At 55.2% G+C, this 24,891-nt stretch overlaps 1 protein-coding gene across 1 annotated transcript; it reads right to left on the bottom strand.

Moving 5' to 3' along the window:
• Nucleotides 1-14,157: 14,157 nt before the first annotated feature.
• LOC116818398 (guanylate-binding protein 3-like) lies at nt 14,158-23,129 on the bottom strand. Its single transcript, XM_032769263.2, is given in 10 exon segments — nt 14,158-15,062; nt 15,619-15,721; nt 16,698-16,910; nt 17,591-17,865; nt 18,443-18,685; nt 20,354-20,363; nt 20,365-20,548; nt 21,683-21,792; nt 22,711-22,838; nt 22,946-23,129. Coding segments are annotated over 10 exon segments (1,878 nt in total). The 5' UTR covers nt 23,127-23,129; the 3' UTR covers nt 14,158-14,631.
• Nucleotides 23,130-24,891: the final 1,762 nt, after the last annotated feature.

Genomic DNA, 24,891 nt, shown 5'->3' with positions numbered 1-24,891 from the left:
GAACAATGGGGCCATTGGCATGGGAGGGGTTGGCTGAACGTATCTTCCCTGAGGCCCGAGATCTCGGCCTCCATCAGCCTGGCTTTCTCCGCGAAGCCCTTCTGCAGCATGGCCTCCTGCCCCCTCAGCTCGCTGTGCAGCGCCCGCTCCGCCTCCTGCCGGGCACTGGCCAGCTCCTTCGCCACCTTGGCCTCCAGCTGCTTCACGTCCTCCTGGTGGCTGCGCTCCTCGTCCTTCATCAGCTGCTCCGTGTGCAGCTGCTTCTCCTCCGCCGCCTTCCGCTTCTCCTCTGCACATTGGGAAGAAGGGTTGAAACGAACAATTCTGATGTAAAGGTCAGTGAAATGGCGCCGCCCTCCCATGGCAGACACGACACCTGAGACACGTTTAAACAAGAACTGGTGGCATTTGGAGCAGCTCTGCCAGAGTCCAATTCTCAGACACATGAAGCCTCCCCATTTCCTGCCTATGGCCTGTTGGGTGCAGAGCTGCTGCTGTCTGGACCGAGTGAAGAACTAAGTTTTTGAGTCAGGGGCCCAATCAAATAATCCAAAGAAAATTTTTTGTTTTGCATCAAAGTGGAATGAAAAATGTTCAGATTTCCCAGCAAAATGAAAATAGTTGGAAAAAAATGATTTTGGATCAAAGAAACATTTCATTCAACCCAAAACAAGTGTTTGTCTCTGTTTCTTTTTTGTTTCGTGTGGTTTTCAATTATTTTAAAAAATAAAATGTCAGCCCAGCACAAAATGTCTTTCTGAAATATTTTAACATTTCCAGACTTGTTGAGAACATGAGAACGGCCAGACTGGGTCAGCCCAATGGTCCATCCAGCCCAGTGTCCAGTGCCAGGTGCCCCAGAGGAAGTGAACAGAACAGGGCCATTATCGTGTGAGCCATCCCGTCGTCAGGTCCCAGCTTCTGCACTCAGAGGTTTTAGGGACACTCAGAGCAGGGGGTTGTGTCCCTGCCCATCTCGGCTAATAGCCATTGATGGACCCGTCCTCCAGGCACTGACCTAGTTCTTTTCTGAACCCTGTTATACTTCTGCCCTTCACAACATCCCCCGGCAGTGAGTACCACAGGTTGGCTAAGTGCTGTGTGAGGAAATACTTCCTGTTGTTTGTTTGAAACCTGCTGCCTGCTCATTTCATTGGGTGACCCCTGGTTCTTGTGTTACACGAAGGGGTAAATAGCACTTCCGTGTTTACTGTCTCCATACCCGTCAAGATTTTATAGACCTCAATCACATCCCCCCCAATCGTCTCTTTGCAGGTGGAGCAGTCCCAGGCTTTTCCTCACATGGAAGCTCTTCCATCCCCTTCATCACTTATACTGCCTTTCACTGCATTTTTCCCGGTTCTAATAGATCCTGTCATTGACCAGAATGATTGACCAGAAATTGACCTAAATTACCAATAGCTTTGGTTGCCTTGAATCTGTGAAAAAAATATTGCACCAAAAATTTCTTCCAACGCTACTAATGTCTGTTAGCAAGAGTTTCCCTGGTCGCCGGTGACAGGAGATGGGCTGCCGTTAGGGTGACCAGACAGCAAATGTGAAAAATTGGGACAGGGCGGGAGGTAATAGGAACCTATACAAGAAAAAAAAACCCAAAATTGGGACAGTCTCTATAAAACCGGGACATCTGGTTGTAGAATAGAACTGATGTGAATGAAATTGTTTTTAGTTATTCACTGTATCATTGTAACTTCTGTTCACCATTTCATTACACTTACCATTTTGCCTACGTTGTAACTTCAGTGCACTATTGTAATTCAAACCCCATTTTAAAATGCTTACTCCATTTTGTGGAAGGCTTGTGCTGCAGCCTTCGTTTTTGCGAGCCCTGTTGTAATTGTATTAGTTTAGTTTAGATGTGTGAATGAGGTATGTACGGGGTGAAGCTCCAGCCCCAGCCTGTCCGGATGAGATAAAGTTCAAATACCAACAGCTGAAGACGCAGACGACAGCCCTAAACAGAGTAAGAAGCATCCACCCTAAAAAGAAAAGGACAAAAGAACAACAGAAGGAAGATCAAAGCCAGGTCCCAGGCCGAAAGTCAGGCCTGCAACTGACGGGTGATCAATCACCAAACCCAGAGGCAGTGGCACAGCAAGACCTGTAGACTCTGGATTCAAATTAAAGCCTATAAAACAGAAGTGGGAGATGAGAGACTTTGGGTAACGTTCTGCGATCAACATCGAGGGGCATCGGTGCCCCCGCCAGAGACTGGCTCCTCCTCGTGCCCGGCTTTCCTGCTGCCACAAGCTACGATCCCCAGCTGCGAACTCAAGCCACACACTCCAGCTACAATCGGGACTGGTAACTATCCAGCAGCTGCAGAACATTTGGGGTGTGTGTGTGTGTGAGTGTGTGTGTGTGTGTATAAGTATTAAGGTATTTGCTAGTAGTTATAGATCATAATAAATGTGGCATCTTTGTCTTGACCCCTAAAACGATCCAGGGTAGTTCTGTCTGTACAACATGGTCACCCTAGCTGCCGTAGGCAGTTCGACACGGAGAGATTTTCTTGGGCACAGAGCCTGCTGGAGAGGCAGGCGTGGGGATTTCTAAGAAAGGGAACTTCCTGCTGCACCGGCCCCTGTGAAAATCCTTTATAAATAAGCAAGATGACACCACAGAATATCACTTCAAAAGGTTTTTTTCTCCTGCTGACGATAGCTCATCTCAATTGATTAGACTCTTCCTGTTGGTATGGGAACTTCCACCTTTTCATGTTCTCTGTATGTATAAATATCTCCTGTCTGTGTGTTCCATTCTGTGCATCCGAAGAAGTGAGCTGTAGCTCACGAAAGCTCATGCTGAAATAAATTTGTTAGTCTCTAAGGTGCCACAAGTACTCCTGTTCTTTTTGCGGATACAGACTAACACGGCTGCTACTCTGAAACCTGCAAGGTGGGGAATTCTGGCAAACCCCTGGGCTCAAAGGGGCGACAATTTCTAACCATCTCCAGAGATCCTCCTGTGTGGAGCTTAGCTAAGGAGCTAAACATTGACGTGTTATCGCTGCGGCGTCCTGACGGGGGTTCAGACTATGTACAATGATGACGTAACGCTTAGGACTAAGCCCCGAGACCTACCTGCATGGGGCATGTTGTCTGTGGTGGTTTGATGGATTGGTCTGGCCCTGAGAGTGGTTGCCGGATGGCTGGAGTTTATCAGACTCTGGCCTGGAGTTATCAAAATAGGCCCCTAAATCATTTAGATGCTTTTGAAAAATCTTACCCCAGAACTAATTCCGGTTTTGATGTTTTCCCTGTACAAGTGAGCAGTGTTTTGAAGTTGCTACGGGAATCTCGCACCATTAGTTCCTGGGGGGCCTTACATTAAAAAAGGATATTTTCTCCCCCTATTTTTCTTTTAAATCTTCCTGAGGTTTGCTTGGTTTCTGCATCTCCTTCACGGTAGTTGAGTCTATGCCCCACAGTTCACACACGCTAGGCTGCCTTGTGACAGACAGCAAATAATTCAAGGATGAAGAGAGATTTAAATCCAGCGCAGTATTGATTTATAGTAAGTGAATGTCACATGGGTGGGAAAGACTGGGTCGGCGACCCCTGAGAGACTGAATCGAGGGTAAGTGATGGGTCTCTCTCTCTCTCTCTCTCTCTCTCTCTCTCTCACACACACACACACACACACACACACTGGAGTGTTTAATCTCTTCATTCCAGCTGCAGGGTTTTTTTAGCATGTTATTAGAGGTTTAACTGCTACCCTTTGTTTCAGATAAGCTGCAAGAGACAGATAAGCACCAGTCATTGCCTCAAGAAACTCACAGACATTGCAAACATCTGGGCGGAGGGGTGTCATATTGCTTTGGCTTAAAAGTCTGCGTGTGAGAAACGGCAAAAGGAGAGAGACACTCAGAAACAGAAGGAGCAAAAAGCGAGATGCAGCCTGAACAAGCAACTGATAGCACAACCCTGAGAGAAGCCCAGAGAGGGAGCTTTTGGGCACAATACTGGCTGAAAGAGGCTTCGAATTGTGAGCAAGTAAACAGTCTCCTGTTAGAATAATAGAATCACAGAAGATTAGGGTTGAAAGGGACCTCAGGAGGTATCTAGTTCAACCCCCTGCTCAAAGCAGGACCAATCCCCAACTAAATCATCCCAGCCAGGGCTTTGTCAAGCCTGACCTTAAAAACCTCTAAGGAAGGAGATTCCACCACCTCCCTAGGTAACCCATTCCAGTGCTTCACCACCCTCCTATGTGAAATAGTGTTTCCTAATTACCAACCTAGACCTCCCCCACTGCAACCTGAGGCCATTACTCCTTGTCCTGTCATTGCACCGCTGAGAACAGCCGAGCTCGCATCCTCTTGGAACCTCCTTCAGGTAGTTGAAAGCAGCTATCAAATCCCTCCTCATTCTTCTCTTCTGCAGACTAAACAATCCCCGTTCGCTCAGCCTCTCCTCATAAGCCATGTGCCCAGCCCCCTGATCATTTCTGTTGCCTCCGCTGGACTCTCTCCATTGTCACATCTTTCTGTGGGGGTGGAAGGGGGCCCTCTTTCTGAGTCGTCCTGTGTTCAGGAAATTGGACTTGGTCCATGCTTGGTAAATGAACGGATTACACCAAAGGCACTAAACTCCAGCCTCATTTTCCCTCCCAAGTGGAACAACCCACAAGGACCCAATTCTGGCGAGCCACGTATTCAGTGACCGTAACGCTAGGGACACACGGACCATTTATTCCTCTGTGTGGGGATGTCACCAGCACCGACACCCCCCGCCAATGGGGTGTGAGTTTCTGCTTTTGTGCTGCTAAAGAACAGCCCTCTCTTCATGGCACTGACCCATTTTCTCAGCAGTCTGCTGAAATTAGGGAATTTTTAGGTCCGGTTCGATTGGGATCCTCCAGACTCGAGCACTGGACTGGCTTTCTCCTGCTCTGCTCTGAGGATGGCATCTGCCGCCGCCTTTTACTGCCAGGAACTGGTCAGTACTCTTCTGCCTGGGAAGAAGAGATCACACGGTGTTTGAATTATTCATAAGCTCTCATGAATATGCTAATTGACCTCATTGCCACTAAAACACGTTTCCCTTAGCAAGGGAGAAGGGCCGTTGCTGGAGTTTGAAAACAAACCTGGGGGGGATGAAGTAGGAAAGCACCGCTGTGGCTACAGGGCGAGGGAAGGTCCCTAAGAGTGAGGGGCACCAGTGCCTGAACGCATGGCCTGCCCCTGCACTACCTTGTCCGGAGGCCTTGCCCCCTCTTCAGCCCCTTCCTGTTCAAAGGATGGGCTTATGGCCCCCTGGCCCCATTCATCCATCTGCCCCCTTTCAGTGACGGGTCGTCAGCCACTCACTGGACCCTTGCTGCGTTTTGCCCTGAAGTTCTCACCCTGGCTCTGGTGTCAGAGGTCGACTTCAAGCCGCGGGTGCTGCTTCGCACAGCGGCCGAGAACTCCTCCGCAGCACAAGGAAGTCCTTGGAGATGCTTCATTTCTATCTGGAGCTTTGCCAAGTTTTCTGCTATCCGTGGCCTGTCATAAATAGATAGCTAAGGTTAATGTTTTTTTACCTGAAAAGGGACCAACAACACCTGACCAGAGGACCAATCAGGAAATCGGATTTTTAAAAGCAGAGGAGGGAACCTCTGGGAGGGTTTTGGCTTTGTTCGTCTCCTCTTTTGTTTTTCTCGGCTATGAGAGAAGAGGTTTTCTTTCTATCTCCAAGCTTCTTTCTACCTTCTGTTACAGTTGTAAGTACAAAGGAAAAGCAATAGGTTTTATATTGTCGTTTGTATTTACTGTGAGTACTTTGCTGGACTGGTTTAAATTGGCTATCTTTTGAATCAGACTGTTTATTCCTATTTTCTTATAAGCAATAGCCCTGTATTTGACTCAGGAATGCAGAGTTTAGATTATATGTATTTTCTTCTTTTTATAATAAAGTTTTCTTTTAAGACTTGTTGGAGTTTTCTCTCTTGGGTAGATTAAGGGCAAGGGGAGGGGATCTCTTTGTGGTAGATCTACAGAGGGTAGCTCGGCAGCACCACGGAGTTGTGGAGGGGGAAAGAGAGATAGGATCATTCTGTTTCCTTGTGTTTGAGGTTTGTCTCTTTGTGGAAGAGAGGGAGAACGGTTTTCTTGGAATTGTGATGTAAAAGAAGATTGCATCAACTCTCTCAGGGTAGCCCAGAGAGGAAAGTCTGGGTGGGAGAGGGAGGGGGAAGGGAAGGGAAGGATTTCCCTTGCCGGTAAGACTCAGAACTCCTGGGTCTTGGGGGTCCCCCAGGGAAAGGTTTGGGGAGACCCTGGAGCTATCAGGAGCTCTGAATCTGATTGGTGGCAGCGATATCAGATCCAAGCTGGTAATAAGCTTGGGGGAGTTTCATGCTAAGCCCCCAGATTTTGAACGCTAAGGTCCAGATTTGGGACAGAGGCTTATTACACGGCCTAGCCCACAAAAGGAAAAAACTCATTTCTGTTCTCCGCAGCCTCCTCTCTGCTCTGGCCTATAGTGTCAGGGTGGCCCCTGCCCTGCAGGAGAGGACACAGTCCTGGCATTTCTAGCCCTTTCGCCAGTGGGTAACTTACTCCCACTGCTCAAGCCAAGCTCATCTCGAGCGTGCGAGCTCACAGGGGTTTCGATCCTAGATTGGCCCTAGCACGGCTGCCACAGAGGATCGAACCAGGGACCTCTAGAGCTGGAAGCACGAGCGGTGACAGTACATTAACATGAGCTCCTGCTGAGACTGTGGCTTCTCAGCCTTGAAGGAGCGCGGCATGAAAAGCTGCAGTGCGGCCACCAGGCTTCTGCTGTGAGGCTCCGAGAGCTCCATTATGGCCACCGGGAATGTCACCCGCGTCTCCATCTCAGGCACGTAGTGAGCCTAGTGCCTCTGTGATGGCCGCCTTGTTCTTCACAGCTGCCAGTAGTGTCACGGCGTCATCCAGGCAGGGCACGTTCCTGCTGTGTGTCGTGTCCACGGCGCTTTGGACCAAGATGCTGAGCACTGGAAGGGGGAGAAAGGAGCAGAGGGTTAGGACTCTGGGAGGCTTTTTCTGGGCCCTCCAGGTCTGATGGTCTATGCAGGGGGCTGGTCACTTCCTCTTTTGTCCCTGGGCCAGACAAGCAGCCCTTCGAAGACAGCAATGGACAGTATAAAACTGGCCCCTGCAGGGTGGGAAATGATCATGTGATTAGGAGAAGAGGTGAGTTCCCTGTCAGCTGCCAGGCCACTGGTAATCTGGCCCTGCACCAGGATTAAACAGCTCACGCAACCCTGGCCAAACAGGGGAATCTTGAGTCTCCTCCTGGAGAATGGATCTCACTCTTCATACCAATGGTAGCCTGAGTGCCTGGCCATATTTGGGGTCTCACATGTTGTTTCTGTTACGGGGGGTGGGGGGGACATTATTGATGGGTCAGGTACTTCTTTGCTATGTCTTTATTTACAAAGTCTTGTTCCCCAGAACACAGCAAGAGGCAGGTTGTTTTACTTACATCTCAAGCCTCTTTCCAGACAGCACTCTGCCCAAAAGGTTTCTCATTTTCAGGGTCATGTTAGAAGCACATCTCTGGGGAATGCTGTCTTCCTTCTGTGTCTGCTTCAGTGGTGATTCTGCTGTTTCTCTGCCACACCTTCCCCTTAAACACACACACCCCTCCACCAAAAACAACACCAATATAGCTCGGATTCCTGACAGGCTTTGTATATGTCCCACAGTTTGGGTGGTGGCTTCTTTAGTTTCAGCTGCCTGGTTCCATAAAAGGAGCTTAATTGTTTCTTTAATACTTATCTTGATTGAAAGGCAGCTGCCCACCGGGTTTCACCCTATACACCACTGTTGTGTCTCAGCAATTTGCTACTGGGGCAGCTTGCGGTAGGAAGCTTAGCTGGGGGCGGTGACTAGGAAGTGCCGGAGAGCAGAGCTGGATGTGTGGGTCTCTGGCTTTCCAGTGGGGCTGCATGTGAATTTGAAGCACCCTACTGATCCCTTTTCTTTCCCAGTCTGTTACGTGATCTATTAGCCACTCGTATTAGCACAGCTCCTTGTGTCCCTCTGCCTTGCTGCACACAAACCACTGGCTCCTTCTCTTCGCTGTCTCTGAGCTGGGACACGACGCTGCTTTTTGCACCAGGACACTGATTCCCTTTAACAGCTTCTCCTTTCTGCTGAAAATGGGCAGATTAGATTCCAGATGACGGAGTTCGGGCATGGGGAAGTGGCTGGGCCCGAAACCCCCTCCCCCTCAACCCTGTGTCAAATGGAAACTGAAAGCGGCCAGGCCAGCAGCTGTTCTTTGTGTAACAGGAGCTGATGCTGGGAATTCAGCATCACGTCGACACAAAGCCCGTCTTTTGTGTTTCACGCTAAACTGTGGGGAAAAGGCGCGGCACAACCCCAGAAAGTGAGGCGTAAACAGCACCCTCCCCTCCAGCACAGGGCTGACCCCGTCCTGCAGGGGTTTTACTGCCCAGGGGTTCCTGGGTCGCTCTCTCCACTCTTTTAAAATATTGGTATAAGAGCTTTTTCCAGTCCTCTGGGACCTCCTTTGAATGCCAAGATTTGTTGCATATCAACATCAATGGTTCAGGGAGCTCCTTGGCCAATTCTTTTGCAACTCTTCCGTACAGGGTACCCGGTCCTGAGGATTTAGAGATGTGTAACTTTAGCATCTGGTATTTAACATCCCCCCCCAGTCACTGGCCAAACAGAAAGCCTGGTACCCCCACTAGAGCCGAATGTTTCGACCCACTTCCTCCCGATCCAGGGCAGGAACATTCACTGAACCCATCTGCCTTTGCCGCGTCCCTCATGAGGCTTTTCCCAGCCGGGCCCTGTAACGGCTATGCCTGTGCTGGGATCTTGGTTAGTCCTGAGATGTGTGACAAGGACTTGTGGTCCTGAACCCGACTGGCCAGGAGCTTTTCACTGGTGCCTGCAGTTCCCCATATTAACTGGCTGAATTCCCTGGGTCACATCCTGTGAGAGCATTGCTGGGAATTGAAGCTGCTCCCGCCGCCCCACTGTTCCAGGCCCAGGGGGGCTGACCCAACCCTGGCCGTTGCTCCGGGTCTGACAGCTGCTCCAGCCCTGCCCCCAAAGATGTCCTGGAGGTCCTGGAAAGTCCTGGAATTTGTGACCTCCGCCTGTGACAGAATCGTATCCTTAATTGCGAGTCAGGCTCCTCAGAAATCATGAGATTGGTTTTAAAATCACGAGATTATGTAAAGATATGAGATCTGGAGGCTTGTTATTTGCTGTCTGATCTTTGAGTCATTAGGATCCCCGGGGGTGTGTGTCACATTTTGTAGCTTTCTCCACAGCCACGAGGGTTCAAAGCTTCCTTTTTCTTTCAGGCTGAAACCAGCCCAGACTCACCTGACTCCAGGAGCTGGGGCTTTAAGGAAAACGATTTCACTCATGAGTGTCAGCAGCACTGGTCCCCGCTGCCTCCTGTTGCGACTAGCCGGGTGTAGCAGCCACGGGAAAGCCTTGAAAAGAACAGATCCAGCAGGACAGGCTTTGGGGAGGGTGCCGAGCTCGGGAGGTGGCTGAGGAGATGAGAAGCAGCTCGCTGGGGAAAGAGGCCTCGCCGTGACCGAAGGCAGGTGTGGGCACCCAGCCAAACCAGCCAATGGGAAGGCTCGAACTTTTTAAAATTGAACAAAGACTCCCCTTTGGTCTGTCTGTTGTTGTTCTCCTGGGGAAAGGGGCTAAGGCTCATTGATGCTGTAAGAAGCTGGAGGCAGGTATGAAAAGTCCCTAGTATCACACCTAGAAACTACTCATTGAACCCCAGATATGTGAGTAGCTCAGGGAACATCTAGGACAGGGGTTGGCCACCTATGGCACATGGGCCGAAGGTGGCACACGAGCTAATTTTCAGTGGCACTTGCACTGCCTGGGTCCTGGCCACTGGTCCGGGGGCCCCTGCATTTTACTTAATTTTAAATGAAGCTTCTTAAACATTTTAAGAACCTTGTTTACTTTACATACACCCATAGTTTAGTGATATATTATAGACTTATAGAAAGAGACTTTCTACGAATGTTAAAATGTATGACTGGCTCGTGAAACCTTAAATTGGAGTGAATGAATGAAGACTCGGCACAGCACTGCTGAAAGGTTGCTGACCCCTGGGCTAGGACGATGCAATCAGGTTCATCTCTTTTATTTCTTCATGGCTCGTGGACTCCCCTGTGCTAACCCCGGTGCTCTTGCTTTGCTTGTAACCTTTAAGCTGCACCTCCAGAAAATGATGCTTGGTCCTTAACCCTGGTAGTTATGCTTTTAAAATCTAGCAGATGCCTGAGTTCCCCGACGAATTTTGTTTCTTTGATTTTAGATTAATAAAATGTATTTTTTTTAAGAACAGAATTGGATTTGTGTGTCTAAGAGGTTTGTGCATGTTGTTTAATTAGCTGGTGGCAACGGCTGATTTCCTTTCTCAGCTCATCCCAGAGTGGGGAGTGAAGAGGTTTGAGGGTCCCCTCCAGGAAGGAATTCCCAAGTGCGTCTTCCTGGGCTCTCCAAGGGGTTCTGCACTTGGGTGGTGGCAGCATCTACCAAGCCAAGGCCAGAGAGTTTAACACCAGCCTGGAGTGCCCATTATTAATTTTTAGAGGCCTTACAGGCCCCCACCTTCTGCACTCGAAGTGCCGGAGGGGGAATCAGCCTTGACATGGTGGCAATGGTGGGATCATTTTGAACCAGAAGCACAGACCTCAGGATTTGAAAAGGACACGTTTCCTTTTGGCAACCTGCAAAGCCAGGGAGGTTTTTTTCCTTTCTTTTCTTGGCTTTGCTGCCTGAGGAGGAACAGTCCTGCAAAGGGAGTCCAACAAGCGGTTTAATTTCTTTGAGCTTGGTGGCAACGAAATAGCTGGGCTAAAGTAGGGCAGCGCTGTGCATGAGGTCGTGGCTGGGCACCGAAACCCTAGAGCAACCGGTCATCCCAAAGCGGCACGCCAGGGAGAAGACAGACCCAGGTCAAGCCCAGACATCCAGCTCCGTGACAGAAATGCAGGGAGGGGATGGGGGACTGGAGATCCCCCTGGAGGGAATGGTCAGCCCTCCCCTATGGGATCCAGGCGCCAAGCTGGAGGGATGCCCTTAACCTGAACCAAGCTCTAACTGCGGAAGACAGGAATTTCTTCCTGCCGATGAAGTGCCTGGAGGCGGACACGGAGGAGAAGCGCTCGGAGGTGGAAATGGAGCTGAAGCGCTAAGGGCTAAGCTGGGTCAGCCAGGGGGCCCCACAGGCCTCCTCCAGGCCCTGCTCTCAGCCTTGACAGTGGGCATGATGGGCTGTCACCCCGGGGTGCAGCCTGGGAGCTGTGGAACCGCTGTGGGCTCTGACCCCCCAGCTGGGCAGGCCTCTCCCATCAACCAACCTCACCGGGCCCTGTTATCACCCAACACGACAGCAGGAGGCGCCACACACCGAACTCAGCTGCCTGAGTGCTCTACCGAAGTCGCTCACGAACAGCCCATTTCCCCGCTCCCCCGCCTTGCGCCCTTGCTGGAGTGGGACCCCAGAATAAGCCCGTCTGGCACTGTACAGGGATCTGTAGAATGTAACCTCAATAATCCCCCTCCCACCCTTTGAACCCCTTGATCCCAGCCTGGAGCCCCCTCCTGCACCCCAAACCTCTCATCCCCAGCTCCACCCCAGAGCCCGCACCCCCGCTTGGAGCCTGCACCCCTTCCCACACCCCAACCCCTTGCCCCAGCCCAGAGCCCCTTCCCACATCCTGAACTCCTCATTTCTGACCCCACCCCGGAGCCCACACCAACCAGAGCCCTCACCCCCTCCCGCATCCCAACCCCAGTTTCGTGAGCATTCATGGCTCCTACATACAATTTCTATTCCCAGATTGGGCCCTCGGGCCAAAATGTTTGCCCACCCCTGGGCCAGGCTGTCTCTCTGCAGACTGACTCGGGTTTCACGCTTCCTTACAGGGGCCCCACCTGCCAGCAGGCCCAGGAACCCGCCCGAGGATTTAAAGCGAATGCAGCATGGTACGAACTGCCTGGGCCGGGTCTGCCCTGGCACGGCCTGCAAGATCAATGGGCGTTTGGCCCCAACCGCCTCAGGCCAGGCGAAGCATCCCACTGGGTGCCTAAATCCCTTTGGCACTTTGCTTCATCAGCCTGGTTCGGGTGGGGGGGACCTGAGCCCCCACAGCACCTGTCGAGTATGAAAAATCAGTCCCAAAGTGTCTCAAGGGGCTAGGGGGTCAGAGATGCCCCTGGCCACCCGTAAGCCAGCAGCTGGAGTGAACCGACAACTTGCAACCACAACAGATGCTGTGATTTCATTGTGCTGGTAGATGGTCTTGCACATGCCCCCCACAACAGCCAGGCTCATCCCTTCCAGCAGGGGGTGACAGGGACGCGCACACACACACACACACACACACACACACACAGAGCGCAGGGCTCATCCCCTCCAGCAGGGGGCGGCAGGGATACACACACACACACACACACACACACACACACACGCACAGCTGAAAGCAGATTTTTCGGCAGGCCCGGCAGTGCCCGCACCCGGCTCTGCAGCACAGAGTCCCTGGTGCACATTCGGGGTGCTCTGGTCAAAGCAGTTTGAGTTAAATGCCCAGACTCCGCCCCACCCCCGCTCAGGAGTGGGCGTCCTGCCGTCTGACGCCCCATAGAGGCCCTGCTTGTCTCGCCGACACACTGGCTGTTCGAACTCGGGAAGGGAAAATGGCATCTGAGGAAAGGCTCAGAGCTCGCTCAGAAGGAGGGGGCCCGGGTGACTTGATCCCAGGGTGTCAGGCCGGCCGTGGGGAGAATCTCCCAGGCACCCGAGGGCTCCGTGAGCGGGTGGCGAAGGCAGAACGAGAACTGCTGGCTGGGAGCGAAAGCCAGACACGTTCCAGCTGGAAATAGGCCAATCTAGTTAACCGGGAGGGTGATTAGCCGTGGGAAAACGCTCCCAAGGGAGGTGCTGGATTCTCCCCACAGCCGGACCGGCTGCTGTTCAGAAAGCTGCTGCCGCCCCTCGGGGGGGTTGCTGATAGTTGGGCTTTGCAGGGTGTTTCCAGGAGAAGGAGAAATCGAAGCCACGAGTCATGTCTGTTCTTGGGTGCGATCCTGTGTCTGTACAACAAACGCCTACCCAGGCCTGCTGCCTGGGCCACAGTGGAGACGGACAACAGTGGGCAGTTTCCTTGCTCAGACATCCCCCACGTGCCTCTCCAGCCAGATCTGTGCCCAAGAAGCTGTCCCTTTGCTTCCTGCTCGGGCTCACGCGAGCTCCCCATTGCTTTTCTCCCCTTCTCCTGGATCTTCTGCACTAAACACCCACAGACACATCAATCCAAACCTCAGCCGCTGCCTTTGCAACCAGGGAAACTACTTGCCTTTAATTTTAGCTCTAGCCTCGGCCTGTGGCCTAGTGCCTTGGACAGTGGCTTCTGTAGTCTCCTGCTATCTCACTCCATGAAGGGACTTCATTGCTCCTTCCATTTAGCTCTGATTGTAGGATCTTCTCCATATCAATATCTGTCTATGTGCGAGGGAGATCTAATGCTGCAAAGTCTCATGGGACAGCTGCGTGTTTCTGCAGAGGAGAGAAATAGCCCCTCCGGCTCTGTGTTTTCTCGGATTTGCAGGTGGAGGGAGATTGAGCACGATCAACTCAGGAGCTGTTGTTAATACAGACACTGGGACAGGCTGCTCCAGCTCATGAAAACCTGTTTAATTCCTACCTGGGCTGCAGGGTGCAGAGTCTCCCGGCGCAGGGAGATAGAGGCATTGGAGCTTGTAGCCACCTGCCGGCCCCTCCCGTTATAGACGGGGGGATAATGACCAAGCTCTCAGGATGCTCAGCCAGGGAAAGCAGACAGACATCCCCACAGCTGCCTCACCCTAGAAGCACTGGAAGCGCTGATGCTTTGGTGAAGCACTGGAATAAGTTTCCCAAGAAGGTGGTAGAATCTCCTTCCTTAGAGGTTTTTAAGGCCCAGCTTGATGAAGCCCTGGCTGGGATGATTTAATTGGGGATTGGTCCTGCTTTGAGCAGGCGGTTGGACTAGAACCTCCTGAGGTCCCTTCCAACCCTGATAGTCTATGGTTCTATGATTCTAGACACCCGGTAGCCCTGTTACAGCACTGGCGGGGGGGGGGGGGGAGCCCTGGGAACGGGGCTGCATTTACACGGCGGTAGGGGCATGCAGGGAAATTGAAGCCAGTTGCTGGAGATCCCCGTGTTAACACTGCTGTAGAGAGCACCATCCGCTCAGCACCTAACAGACAAACAACTCTTCATCCCCTGCACCCAGAGGGAAGATCCCCATTTCACAGAGGGGAAACTGAGGCACGGAACAGTGATGTGACCAGCACAACGTTACACAGAATTACAGTGCAGGAGATGGGGACAGAACCCAGGCATCCTGGCTCCCAGCCCACCTGCTCTGACCACTAGACCCTGCTCCCCTCCTAGAGCTGGGGACAAAATCCAGGTGCCCTGTGATTTCCTTTTGCAGACAGCTCCGGGCCCTGTGTTAGTAGCTGTGGGATGTGGCAGATCACAGGAATTAGTCAGCAGAAGCTTTCAATTGTGCAGAGAAGCAGCGTTTGTGGGACTTGCCGCTGGGGGGGACCCCACAGGGGCCTGGCTACTTTAGTCTCGGGGTTTTACTTGGCTTACTCGTCCCCTTCCCCCGCTGGCGCCTGGATCTCAGATAACCTGACACGTTGGCGACAGCTCTCAGCCCCTCCCTGATGGTGCCCAAAAGGCCTGACAGAGTTTCAGTCCTCTTGGCGGAGCTGATTTCCTGCCGGAGGCCTGAGATCTCATCCTCCATCAGCCTGGCTTTCTCCGCGAAGCCCTTCTGCAGCATGGCCTCCTGCTCCTTCAGCTTGCTCTGCAGCGCCCGCTCTGCCTCCTGCCGGGCACTGGCCAGCTCCTCCGCCACCTTGGCCTCCAGCTGCTTCACGTTCTCCTGGTGGCTGCGCTCCTGGTCCTTCATCAGCTGCTCCATCTGCAGCTGCTTCTCCTCCGCCGCCTTCCGCTGCTGCTCCAGCAGCTCTGCCTTCTGCTTCTCCTCTTTGGGGGGGAAAGAAAGGGGGAAATAGAGGCTCAACACCTCCCCCAACCACCTGGAGCAGCCCCAGGCACCACGCAAATCCACACCCCCGACTCGGTTGGCATGAGACAGGGGCGGATAACTAGGGAGCCAGCCCCTGACACCAGCATCTCAGCATGGGACCCACCTAACCATGGCTCGAAGTGCAGTTTGGATGGGGACCCACAGAGCCCTGGGGAAAGGGGCAGTGGGGGGCATTCAGAGCACCTGGCTTGGGAGGAGGGGCAGGGGGTTGCAGGGAGTCTCTAAAATAAAAGGGGCTGGGAGGGGGCACCCAGGGAGTTTGCTGAGGGGGGGGATGCAGGAAGCTCCTGGTGGGTGCAATGAGTTTGGCCGACAGACGCTCTGCAGCATGTGACCCTGGTATTATTTGCAGTCTGCATGGCCATAGCAGCCACGAGCCGCAATCCCGGCCCAGGGCCCCACGGCGCCAGGCGCTGCACAGACATGCTGCAGCGATGGAAACTGGTTCTGCTGCAAAGAAAAGGGGGCAGGGGCTTGTTTGTGGGGTCTCACCAGCCACATGCTTCTCCGCCTCGGTCAGCAGGTTGTCGGCCTTCAGCACGGCCTCCGCCTCCGCCTTCTTACTGGCCAGGAACTGCTCCAGAGCCTCCTCCGCCTGGGCCCAGAGATGGCCAAGTGCTGGGTTATTCATGAGCTCCAATCAATGTGGTAATGAGCCCCCTCCTTTCTCAGGCACATATGTCTCACAGGGGACTTTACTCCACCTCAGGGCAAAATGTTCCCCCCATGAAGATGGAGGATTGCAGGGGCTGGAGTCAGGGGTGGGGAGATGGGAGCTGAGCTGCAGCACAGGGGCTGATCTCTCCTCTCTGCAGCCTCATTCCCTCAGGGGAGGAAAATCGATGCTTTGGTGGGGACTTCCCCACGGTGCGCCAGAGCCCCGGGTTAGAAAGCAAGCGAGGGTGTCGAGAGGAGCTGCCTGTCCGCAAGGCCAACGCTGTCACCTGCTGGGGAATGTGGGGTGTTTCTCTATGAGATCTGCTCTCGTTCAAACAGGAATCAGTTCAGGGACGTCCTACGCCCTGTGCTGTGCAGGAAGTCGGACCTGCTGATCACAGGGGTCCCTCATGGGCTAAGAATCGATGAACCTACGATGCATGTGGTGTCATTTCACACAGGGCCCCGTTGCTGTTCATAGAGGGCCTCATCTGCAGCCCAGTCAATGGAAAGATCCGGACTGGGCCCAGGCAGAGTGGGATGGGATCTTGGGGGGAATTCACCCACAGCACCATCCTGCTCAGAAAAGCAGCTCCATGACCGAGGGCCTTTGTGGGACTTTTCCAGCTCTACAAACTCCCCACATGGGATCAGGATCCAGCTGGGGCATCGCCAGAGGCCACAGTGACTCTGCAGGTCACGATCAGACCCCGGTTACCCCATGGCCTTTCCCTGCCGTTGCCCCTCTGCTTTGTCCTCAGCAAAGCGGGGAAGCCTGACTCGGCCGCTGGGGTTTAGGCACCAGCTCTGCGGGCGAGGTACAAGCTGGAGCGGAATCCGGCTCCTCCGCCTGGAGCTGCGCTCGCTCCTGTAGCTGCCAGGCCGAGATGGGGCGGCTAATTTCAGACACTCACCTTGACCCCTTTGTTGGGCTTGGCCCCATAATTCTCCACCACCTGGTTCTGATCCCTGTCGTAGGCCTGGAACCCCCCGGGCTGGGAGTAAAGCCCGGCGCTGAGTTTCTGCTGCATGGCGGCCGAGAGCTCCTCCAGCAGGACACGGCAGGTCTGCTCTGAAACGGCCTTGTTTTCTGCTAGGATGTTTGCGTATCGCTCCGTGATCCCGGCCTGGGCCCGGAAAGGGAGAAACCCCGTCACAGAGCAACGGCTGGGGCTGGACTGCGGTGCCCTTCTGCCTCCCCTGGCTGATGCCTGCACCCGACTGTGGGTCACTGGCCATGCGGGGAATGGGAGAGCCAAAAGCTCACTGGCCACTTGGGGGATCAGCGGGTCAATGGGTCACTGGCCATGTGGGGAATGGGAGAGTCGAAGGCTCACTGGCCACTCGGGGGATCAGCGGTCAATGGGTCACTGGCCATGCAGGGAACAGGAGAGCCGAAGGCTCACTGGCCACTTGGGGGATCAGTGGGTCAATGGGTCATTGGCCACGCGGGGAACGGGAGAGCCAAAAGCTCACTGGCCACTTGGGGGATCAGCGGGTCAATGGGTCAATGGCCAATTGGGGGAACAGAGGCCAATGGTCCACTGGCCAATCAGGGGTTAGGAGGGTCAGCGATCCATTGGCCAGTCGGAGGATTGGAAGTGCCAATGGTCCATTGGCCTATCAGGTCACCTGGGGATTGGACGGTCCCCGGAGCAGGGACCAGGTTTCGGTCGGGTATCCGTACAGCACCTGGCACAAAGGGGCCCTGACCCACCACTGGTGCCCAGGGGGCTCTCCACAGTGCAGATCCATCCCAGCAATTCTCTCCTTGCTGCTGGGCCTGGACCAAGACGCCCCCACCTACCACCAGCCGCTTCTGGAAGCCCTGCTCCTCATCCTTGAAGGAGCGCTGCATGAAAAGCCGCAGGGCATCCTCCTCACACGTCCCGTGCGCTGCCGAAAGCTCACCCAGCTCCGCCAGCAGCCGCAGCCCCGCCATCCCGGCCGCGTAGTGAGCCAGGGCTTCCCTGAGGGCCGCCTCGTTCTCGATGGCGGCCATGACGGTCACCGCGTTGTCCAGGCAGGGCACCTGCCCGCTGCGGATGGTGTCCACGTAGCTCCGGACTAAGGCGCCGAACCCTGGGCGAGGGAAGGGGGAGAGTTAAGAGCTGAGGGGCAGGGGACTGTATATTTGTACAGCATCTTGCACTCCGAGGACTTCATTGGGGAGCGTGTCCCAGATTCTCCTTTGTGCCGACCCCTGGGGGTAGGGGTTATTCCGGTCGCAGACACAGAGCTCCTGCTTTTAGCTCTGCAGACCCCAGTCCAACGAGGCTCGTCTGGGATTCAAACTGTCAGAGGCTCGGAGCGAGCGTCCTCTGAGCAGAGCCAGGGCTCCGCAGCCGGGCCCAGAACGAGCTCCTCTCCCTGGTGGGTTGGCCCAGTGAGGGCACCCATCACACCTGCCCGCCAGTGGGTAATGCCAGCAGGGCTCCCTGGGGCCTTTCTCCAGAGCTGGGACCGGGCTGGAGCCATTTTACCCACAGATTGCCAAGGCAGGTGTGCGTCGTCCATGCGAATCTGAAGCTGGGCAGCTCCCAGGATCTCTGAATGCAGGACGACCCCCACTTCCATCCCTGCTACAAGGCCAGGTGCAAGAGCATGCAGCAAAGCCATCGGCCTGTCTCCTCCCCGAGCAGCCACGGGGCTGACGTACTTTGCCTGTTGACCAGAACCCCTCCTTTGACCGTCTTGACGTTCGAGCACTGGAAGATGTAGTCACAGAACCGGCGGATCTGCTCCAGGAACTGCGGGTCCAGGGCGCTGGTGGGCAGCGAATCCAGCTGGCCCATCTCCTGCCGCGATGCTGGCTGGACAAACACGAAGCACTTGCGGGTGGGGAAGAAGCTGCGGATGCACTGCCGTGGCAGGTTGTAGTCCATCACCTTCTTGCTGTTGCCTGGAGAGCCAAGGAGAAGCAGGAGGCTACACCCAGCACTGGGCAAAGAACAGAGTTTTGGATCATTGGCAGCTTCCAAACATCAGGGGAAAATTTGGCTGAGGTCAGGTGGAAAATGAGAAGTTTTGGAAAACTGAGAAGCTGAGAAAACCTGACGTTGGAGCTGAAGGAAACGTGGTGTTTTGATTATGGCCATTTTTAAACATGTCTGGAGTTGGGATGCTGAATAAAGTCAAATGGAGATTTTTGGAACCAAAAGTTGTTTAAAACCAAAAGAAAAAAAATCCAGATTTTTGGATTTTTTATTATTTATTTTCTTCCCAAATCAACAAACCCAGCTGGAACCTGCAACATGGCGCCTTAATCCGCAGGGTTCACCAAACCCAGACGGTCGGCTGTGACTACGCCTCATAAGCGGGCTCTGAATGAATTGTCCCCGACAGCTAGCGGGGGGGGGGGGGGGGGAAGACTTCAGAAACAAACTGTATTTCCATGAACACACCTACCCTGCCTAGGTATCCAGCACAGCAGCGGTGTTGGGTTACAAATCACTTTAGTAGTGAATGCAGGGTGGGGAAATGTTATCAGTGTTGTATGAATAAAGGGGTGCAGAACCTGTGCTTAACCTGCCCCAAATGAGGGGGTCACCCTAGGCTGAGAGAACCTCGTTAAGCCAGGGGCTCAAATGCCAGAGCCCTGTGACAGTAAGAGGAGGGGCAGCAGGTCTTCCAGCCAAGAGGTCTGGACTCTTCCTACCGTTCCCTGGCCTGGTTTAACCTGTTCCTCCCCCCGCATTCAGACACAGCTAAATAGGCTTCATTAGGAGCCTCTTTCTTATTTCAGATGCTCAGGCAGAGCTGAAATCTGTTGTGATGGAATCTGTTTTCACCCTGCCTGCTTAGAGCGAAAAATCCCTAAGAGACTGACCAGCCGAGGGGCGGGGAGCAACAGCAGGTGACTGAGGGGTGGTGGGGTGCCCAGTCAGAGCACGTATTCGGATGGCAGTGGATCCGGCTGGTGGCATTTTCCCTAATTAATGTCGGGCGAGTTCCTTCCTCTCATTAAAAAGGTCTTTTCTATGCTCAGATGCTGTCCTTGCGAGTGGGGAAGTATCACCTCTCAGAGTGGTGCAGGGATGGGGTGTGATTTTCCCAGGTCACTGGGTGGGCGCTCGAGCTGGTTCTGTGTTGTATGGATGGAAAGGAGTCCCTAGCTACTGAACCCGGCCCTGGTTGGTGCCGGCTCCACCCGGCAGAAGGGTTACATCTCTCCCAACCGGCGCTAGGGGTGTGTGTGTGGGGAGGGGGAACGCAGGGACCTGCGCGGTACCCAGCCGCGGCAGCGGAGCTCCCAGATAACAGCGGCCCGTGTGGGCCCGGCCAGGGAACGTTCACAGCTATATTGTCCCCGTGTTCCCAAGCACCGTCTGTCTGTCTGTCTGTCTGTCTGGGCCGCGTGTCTCTTACACCGTCAGCTCACTGGGGCAGGGCCTGGATCTTTGTTCTGTTTGTCCAGCACTGGGCTCCTGGGCCACGACTGGGCCTGGCCCTCAGTGCCAGGGGCCGGGACGCCGGGGTAGATGGGCCCATGGGTCTGATCTCGGGGGCGGGCAGGAGGCAGGATACCAGGGTGATGGGCCCCTCCTGCACACAGCTGACCCCAGCTCACCTTTCCTAAGGGGCCAGCGCGTGCTCCAGGTACTGATCCTCCGTCACCAGCTGCCCCTCGATCCTCAGCTCCAGCGTGAAATCCCGCACGGCCCACACGAAGCTGGGGAAGAAGCGGACGAACTCGGTGTCCTCCTCCGCGTCGTCCCCTCTCTGCGCCTTCACCTTGATGTGCTCCGTCAGCTCCGACACGAAGCTGGGCCGGGGGCTGAGGGCTCAAACTGGGGCCAGGTCTGGGTGCTACCAGCTGGCGTAGGACTGAATGGGGGGATCCCAGCCCCAAATCCCCACTGGGCCACCCCCAGGACCCCAACTGCTAGCCCCCCAGGGACCATTCCCCAGATCCCAGCCCCACATCCCCACGGGCCACCCCCAAGGAGCCTCCAGCCTTACTCCCAGGCACCTTCCACGCCAGCCCCCGGCCTACCCCCAGAGTCCCCACCCATCCCCCAGGGACCCCCTCCCAGGAGCCCAGCCAACAGCCCCACAGGGACCATTCCCAGGAGCCCCAGCCCACATCAAGACCTCCACGGAGCCCACCCATCCCCAGGGCCCCCAGCCCGCTCCACGTCCCCCAGGACCCCCAGGAGCCCAGCCCCACATCGCCAACATCAACAGGGACCATTCCCCAGCAGCCCAGCCCCACATGCCCCCACAGAGCCACCCCGCTAGAGCACCAGTCCTAACGTCCCAGGGGCCACCACCCACCAGCAAGCCCCAGCCCCACCGTCCCCCAAGGACCCCCCAAGGAGCCCCAGTGCTAGGCCCCCAGGGACCATCCCAGCACCACCAGCCACATCCCCACGGGCCACCCCCAGAGCCCAGCACTAGGCTCCCCCAGACCATTCCCCAGGAGCCCCAGCCCCACATCCCCACATGCCACCCCCGCCAGACCTCTAACCCACATCCCCTAGGGCCACCCCCAGAGCCCGCAGCCCCCACATCCCAGGGGACCATCCCCCAGCACCCCAGCCCGCACATCCCCAGGGACCCCCCCCAGCAGCCCCAGCCCATGTCCCCCAGGAAACCATTCCCCAGGAGTCCCCAAGCCCCAAACCCCCAGGGTCAACCCAGGACCCCAGCACAGGCTCCTCAGGACCATTCCCCAGGATCCAGCCTGACATCCCCCCAGGGACCATCCCCAGCACCCCCACCCCACGTCCCCCAGGGAACTCCCCAGGAGGCCCAGGACTAGGCCCCCCCAGGGACCCCCCAGAAGGCCCAGTGCTAGCCCCCAGGGACATCCCCCAGCACCCACACCCATAAGTCCCCACAGGGACCCACCCCCAGAGCTCCCCATGCCCGCATGGCCACCCCACAACAAGGATACTGCAGCTGCTCCATGGCGTACTGGTCGATGGTCCCTTTGCTGTTGTAGACCAGGGTGCTGCTGAGCAGCACGGCCAGTGCGAAGATCCACACGTCGTTCTTGGTGTCGCCCTGGGCAGCAAGGGTGGGTTGGATCTGGAGCACGAGCCCGGGTGCCCAGCACAGGGCGAGAGGGGGCTGCTCCGGGGCTGAGCGCACCAGCCGCCCGTGCTAGCACCGGGCTGAGATCCCAAACGGGGGCTCTCCAGCGGGAGCAGGGAGGGGATCTCCCCTCTGGGCTTGGCCTGAAGGCGACACGCTGGACGTGTGCCCAGTTCTGGGCCCGGCCATCCCTGCTGGCTGGTGATACATTGGGGAGAGGCCGGAGCAGAGCCCCGAGGATGATTCGAGGGTTTGAAGCCTGCCCCAGAGAGAGCGAGGCCAGGACTCCCGCTGCTCAGCTGGGCCCAGGGAAGGCTCTGGAGCAGGGGTCGGCAATCTGTGGCACGGGTGCCAAAGGCGGCACGCGAGCTGATTTTCAGAGGCACTCACACTGCCCGGGTCCTGGCCCCCGGTCCAGGGGGCTCTGCATTTTAATTCAATTTTAAATGAAGTTTCTTAAACATTTTGAAACCTTATGTACTTTGCAGACACCAATAATTTAGTTCTATATTATAGACGTATAGAAAGAGCCCTTGTAAAACCGTTAACACGTCTGACCGGTCCGCGGAACCTTAAATCAGGGTGACTAAGTGCAGCAAATTCAGCCTGGGAATCAGGCCCCAGTTTTGCCCAGGGAGGGGAACGAACCCTGGGAGCAGCCAGCCCAGGGACACGGGGAGTCTCCATCCCAGGCAGTGTGGAAATGAAGGCAGCAGATCCTCTCGATCCCTTTCAGGAATTCCTGGGGGGCCGGAATCCAGCCAGTGCTATCCAGGGGGGCCAGGCTAGACGGTCACAGGGTCCCTCTGGCCTTGGGGGTCTCAGAATCTTCTCCCCTGGCAAGGGTTGCACGGCCCCTTCCCCCAGCCCGCCCTGCCCTCCGCTCACTTTCTCCACGTCGCCCAGCCCCTCGGTGTCCAGCAGCACCAGGGTGTGGCCAGCCCGGCGCGGGTGGGGCAGGCACCACATCCAGATGCCCTTGGTGTGCGACTGCACCGTGGAGCCCAGCGAGAACCCTGGGGAGAGAGGAGACGGGGTAGAGACCCAGCACCCGGCCGCACCTGCCCCCTCGCTCCCGGATTCCACCCAGGGCCCACAGGAAGGGGGCTGGGAAACCTCTCACCTCTTTGCTTCCCAGCCAAGGAGTTCATGAGATAAGACTTGCCGGTGCGGTACAGCCCCACGATGGCCGCCACCACCACGGGCTGGGCCACGCCGCGCAGGATCCCCAGCGCCTCCTCCATCACTTCCAGCTGCCCGTCGGCGCCGTTCCCCACCAGGCACACGGGCCCCTCCATGGCCATGGTCTAAAGAGAGGGAGCAGCAGAGAGACCGTGGGAGGCAGTAATGCCGGCAGTGATAACACCGAGGCGCTGGCTCCGGTGCACAGTGCTGCTCGCCCAGGCACAACAGCTGGAGTGGGGCCAAACTTTACAGGACAATCATTTAGTCACTAAAAAATGCCCTTTCAGGTGATCCGATCAGGACTCATTGATCACTCATAATTCTCCCACAACCAATAACTAGTGACTAGATCGTCAAGCACTGACCCAACGTCCTGTGCTGAATGAGCGACTCGCCTGGGCTGGGATGGGTTGAATATGTTGACAAAGTCGCTTAGATTGGATCTAGTGATGAACATGCAGCGACACCAGCAGCACACACAGAGGCTGGGAGAGACCTTCCCTGGCGTATTCGGACAGTCTATGTCCAGGCTGCAGGTGGGCTCGCCTCCCCAGGATTTCCTGAGGTAATTATACCCTTGTGCCCCTTCCTGTATCCGGGGGAGGTGACAGAGGGCTCCACAATCGTGACTAGTGTGGAGACAGCGACAAGGGAAGTGTTATTTCCCCCTTCCCATGACACAAACCTGGGGTCACCCAATGAAATTAACAGGCAGCAGATTTAAAATAAACAGAAGGCAGCATTTCTTCACACAGCGCCGTCAACCTGTGGAACTCCCTGCTGGGGGATGTTGTGAAGCCCAAAAGTATAACGGGGTTGAAACAAGAATTAGCCAAGTTCCTGGAGGACAGGGCGATCAATGGCTATGAGCCAAGATGGTCAGAGATGCAACCTCATGCTCTGGGTGTCCCTAAACCTCTGAGTGCCAGAAGCTGGGACTGGATGCCAGGGGCTGGATCACTAGATAATTGCCCTGTTCTGTTCATTTCCTCTGAAGCACTGGAGCCCCCACCCCACCTGGAGGAGCCCTGAGCCAGCCGCAGCCTCCCTTCCCCTCTCATCCGGATTTGTTTGCTTTGCCTCATGCAGGATGTGGCTGCATGGTGCATAATAATGCAAAACCTTCGCCACCAAACCCTGCAACCGGGGATCAGCGGCCGCAGCAGCCGGGGGAGGCAGCGTCTCCCTGGCCTTTCATCCCCACTGTCCACGCTCCAGAGTCACCTAGGCCAACACCCTGCGCCGAGGCGGGAGGAAGCCCTGCCCCTGTCACTAGCTCACTGGTCCCGGCCTCTGCTCCATGGCCCCCAAGGGGTCTGCACCTCCAGCCGAAATTCCTGCCAGGATCTGCAGCTGAACCCCCGAGCTGCGGAACAGTTTGGAGGGAAAATATTTGGTTTGAAAGTCGAAATGTTTCCCTCTGACATTTCCTGAATGAACCATTTTGACTTTGTTTTGAAATTTAAAATGAACCAAAAGGATTTAAAAAAACCAGGAAAAATGAAAATGAAAGAATCGGAGGCCAAATAAAACATTTCAATTGACCCCAAATGAATCATTGTTCGTTTTTTCATTTGCACCTGGTGTCGACCCGAAAAGAGGCGGTTTTGTGATTTTCAGCCACTGACCTGACAGATCAATTACTGGCTCAGCTCTGACACCAGCAGCTTTAATGCACAATAGAGAGTTGCAACGCCACCTCCTGGCACCTTCGCTGCGCACCAGCGATTGACACCTGTCCCGACGTCTCTTGCGCAGAGCGTTCCTGTAACATATTTCTGCCCTTGTCCATGGCAAACACCCACCTTCCGCTTCTCAAGATGCTTCCTGCAGCGGGGCCCCACCCCCATGACCTACCGCATCACAAACCCCAGAGTTATACCG

This window comes from Chelonoidis abingdonii, chromosome 11 (genome assembly GCF_003597395.2).
Source record: "Chelonoidis abingdonii isolate Lonesome George chromosome 11, CheloAbing_2.0, whole genome shotgun sequence".
NCBI classification, from domain to species: Eukaryota; Metazoa; Chordata; order Testudines; family Testudinidae; genus Chelonoidis; species Chelonoidis abingdonii.
The sequence above is the reverse complement of the archived record's forward strand: the minus strand, read 5'-3'. Positions and strand labels throughout refer to the sequence as shown.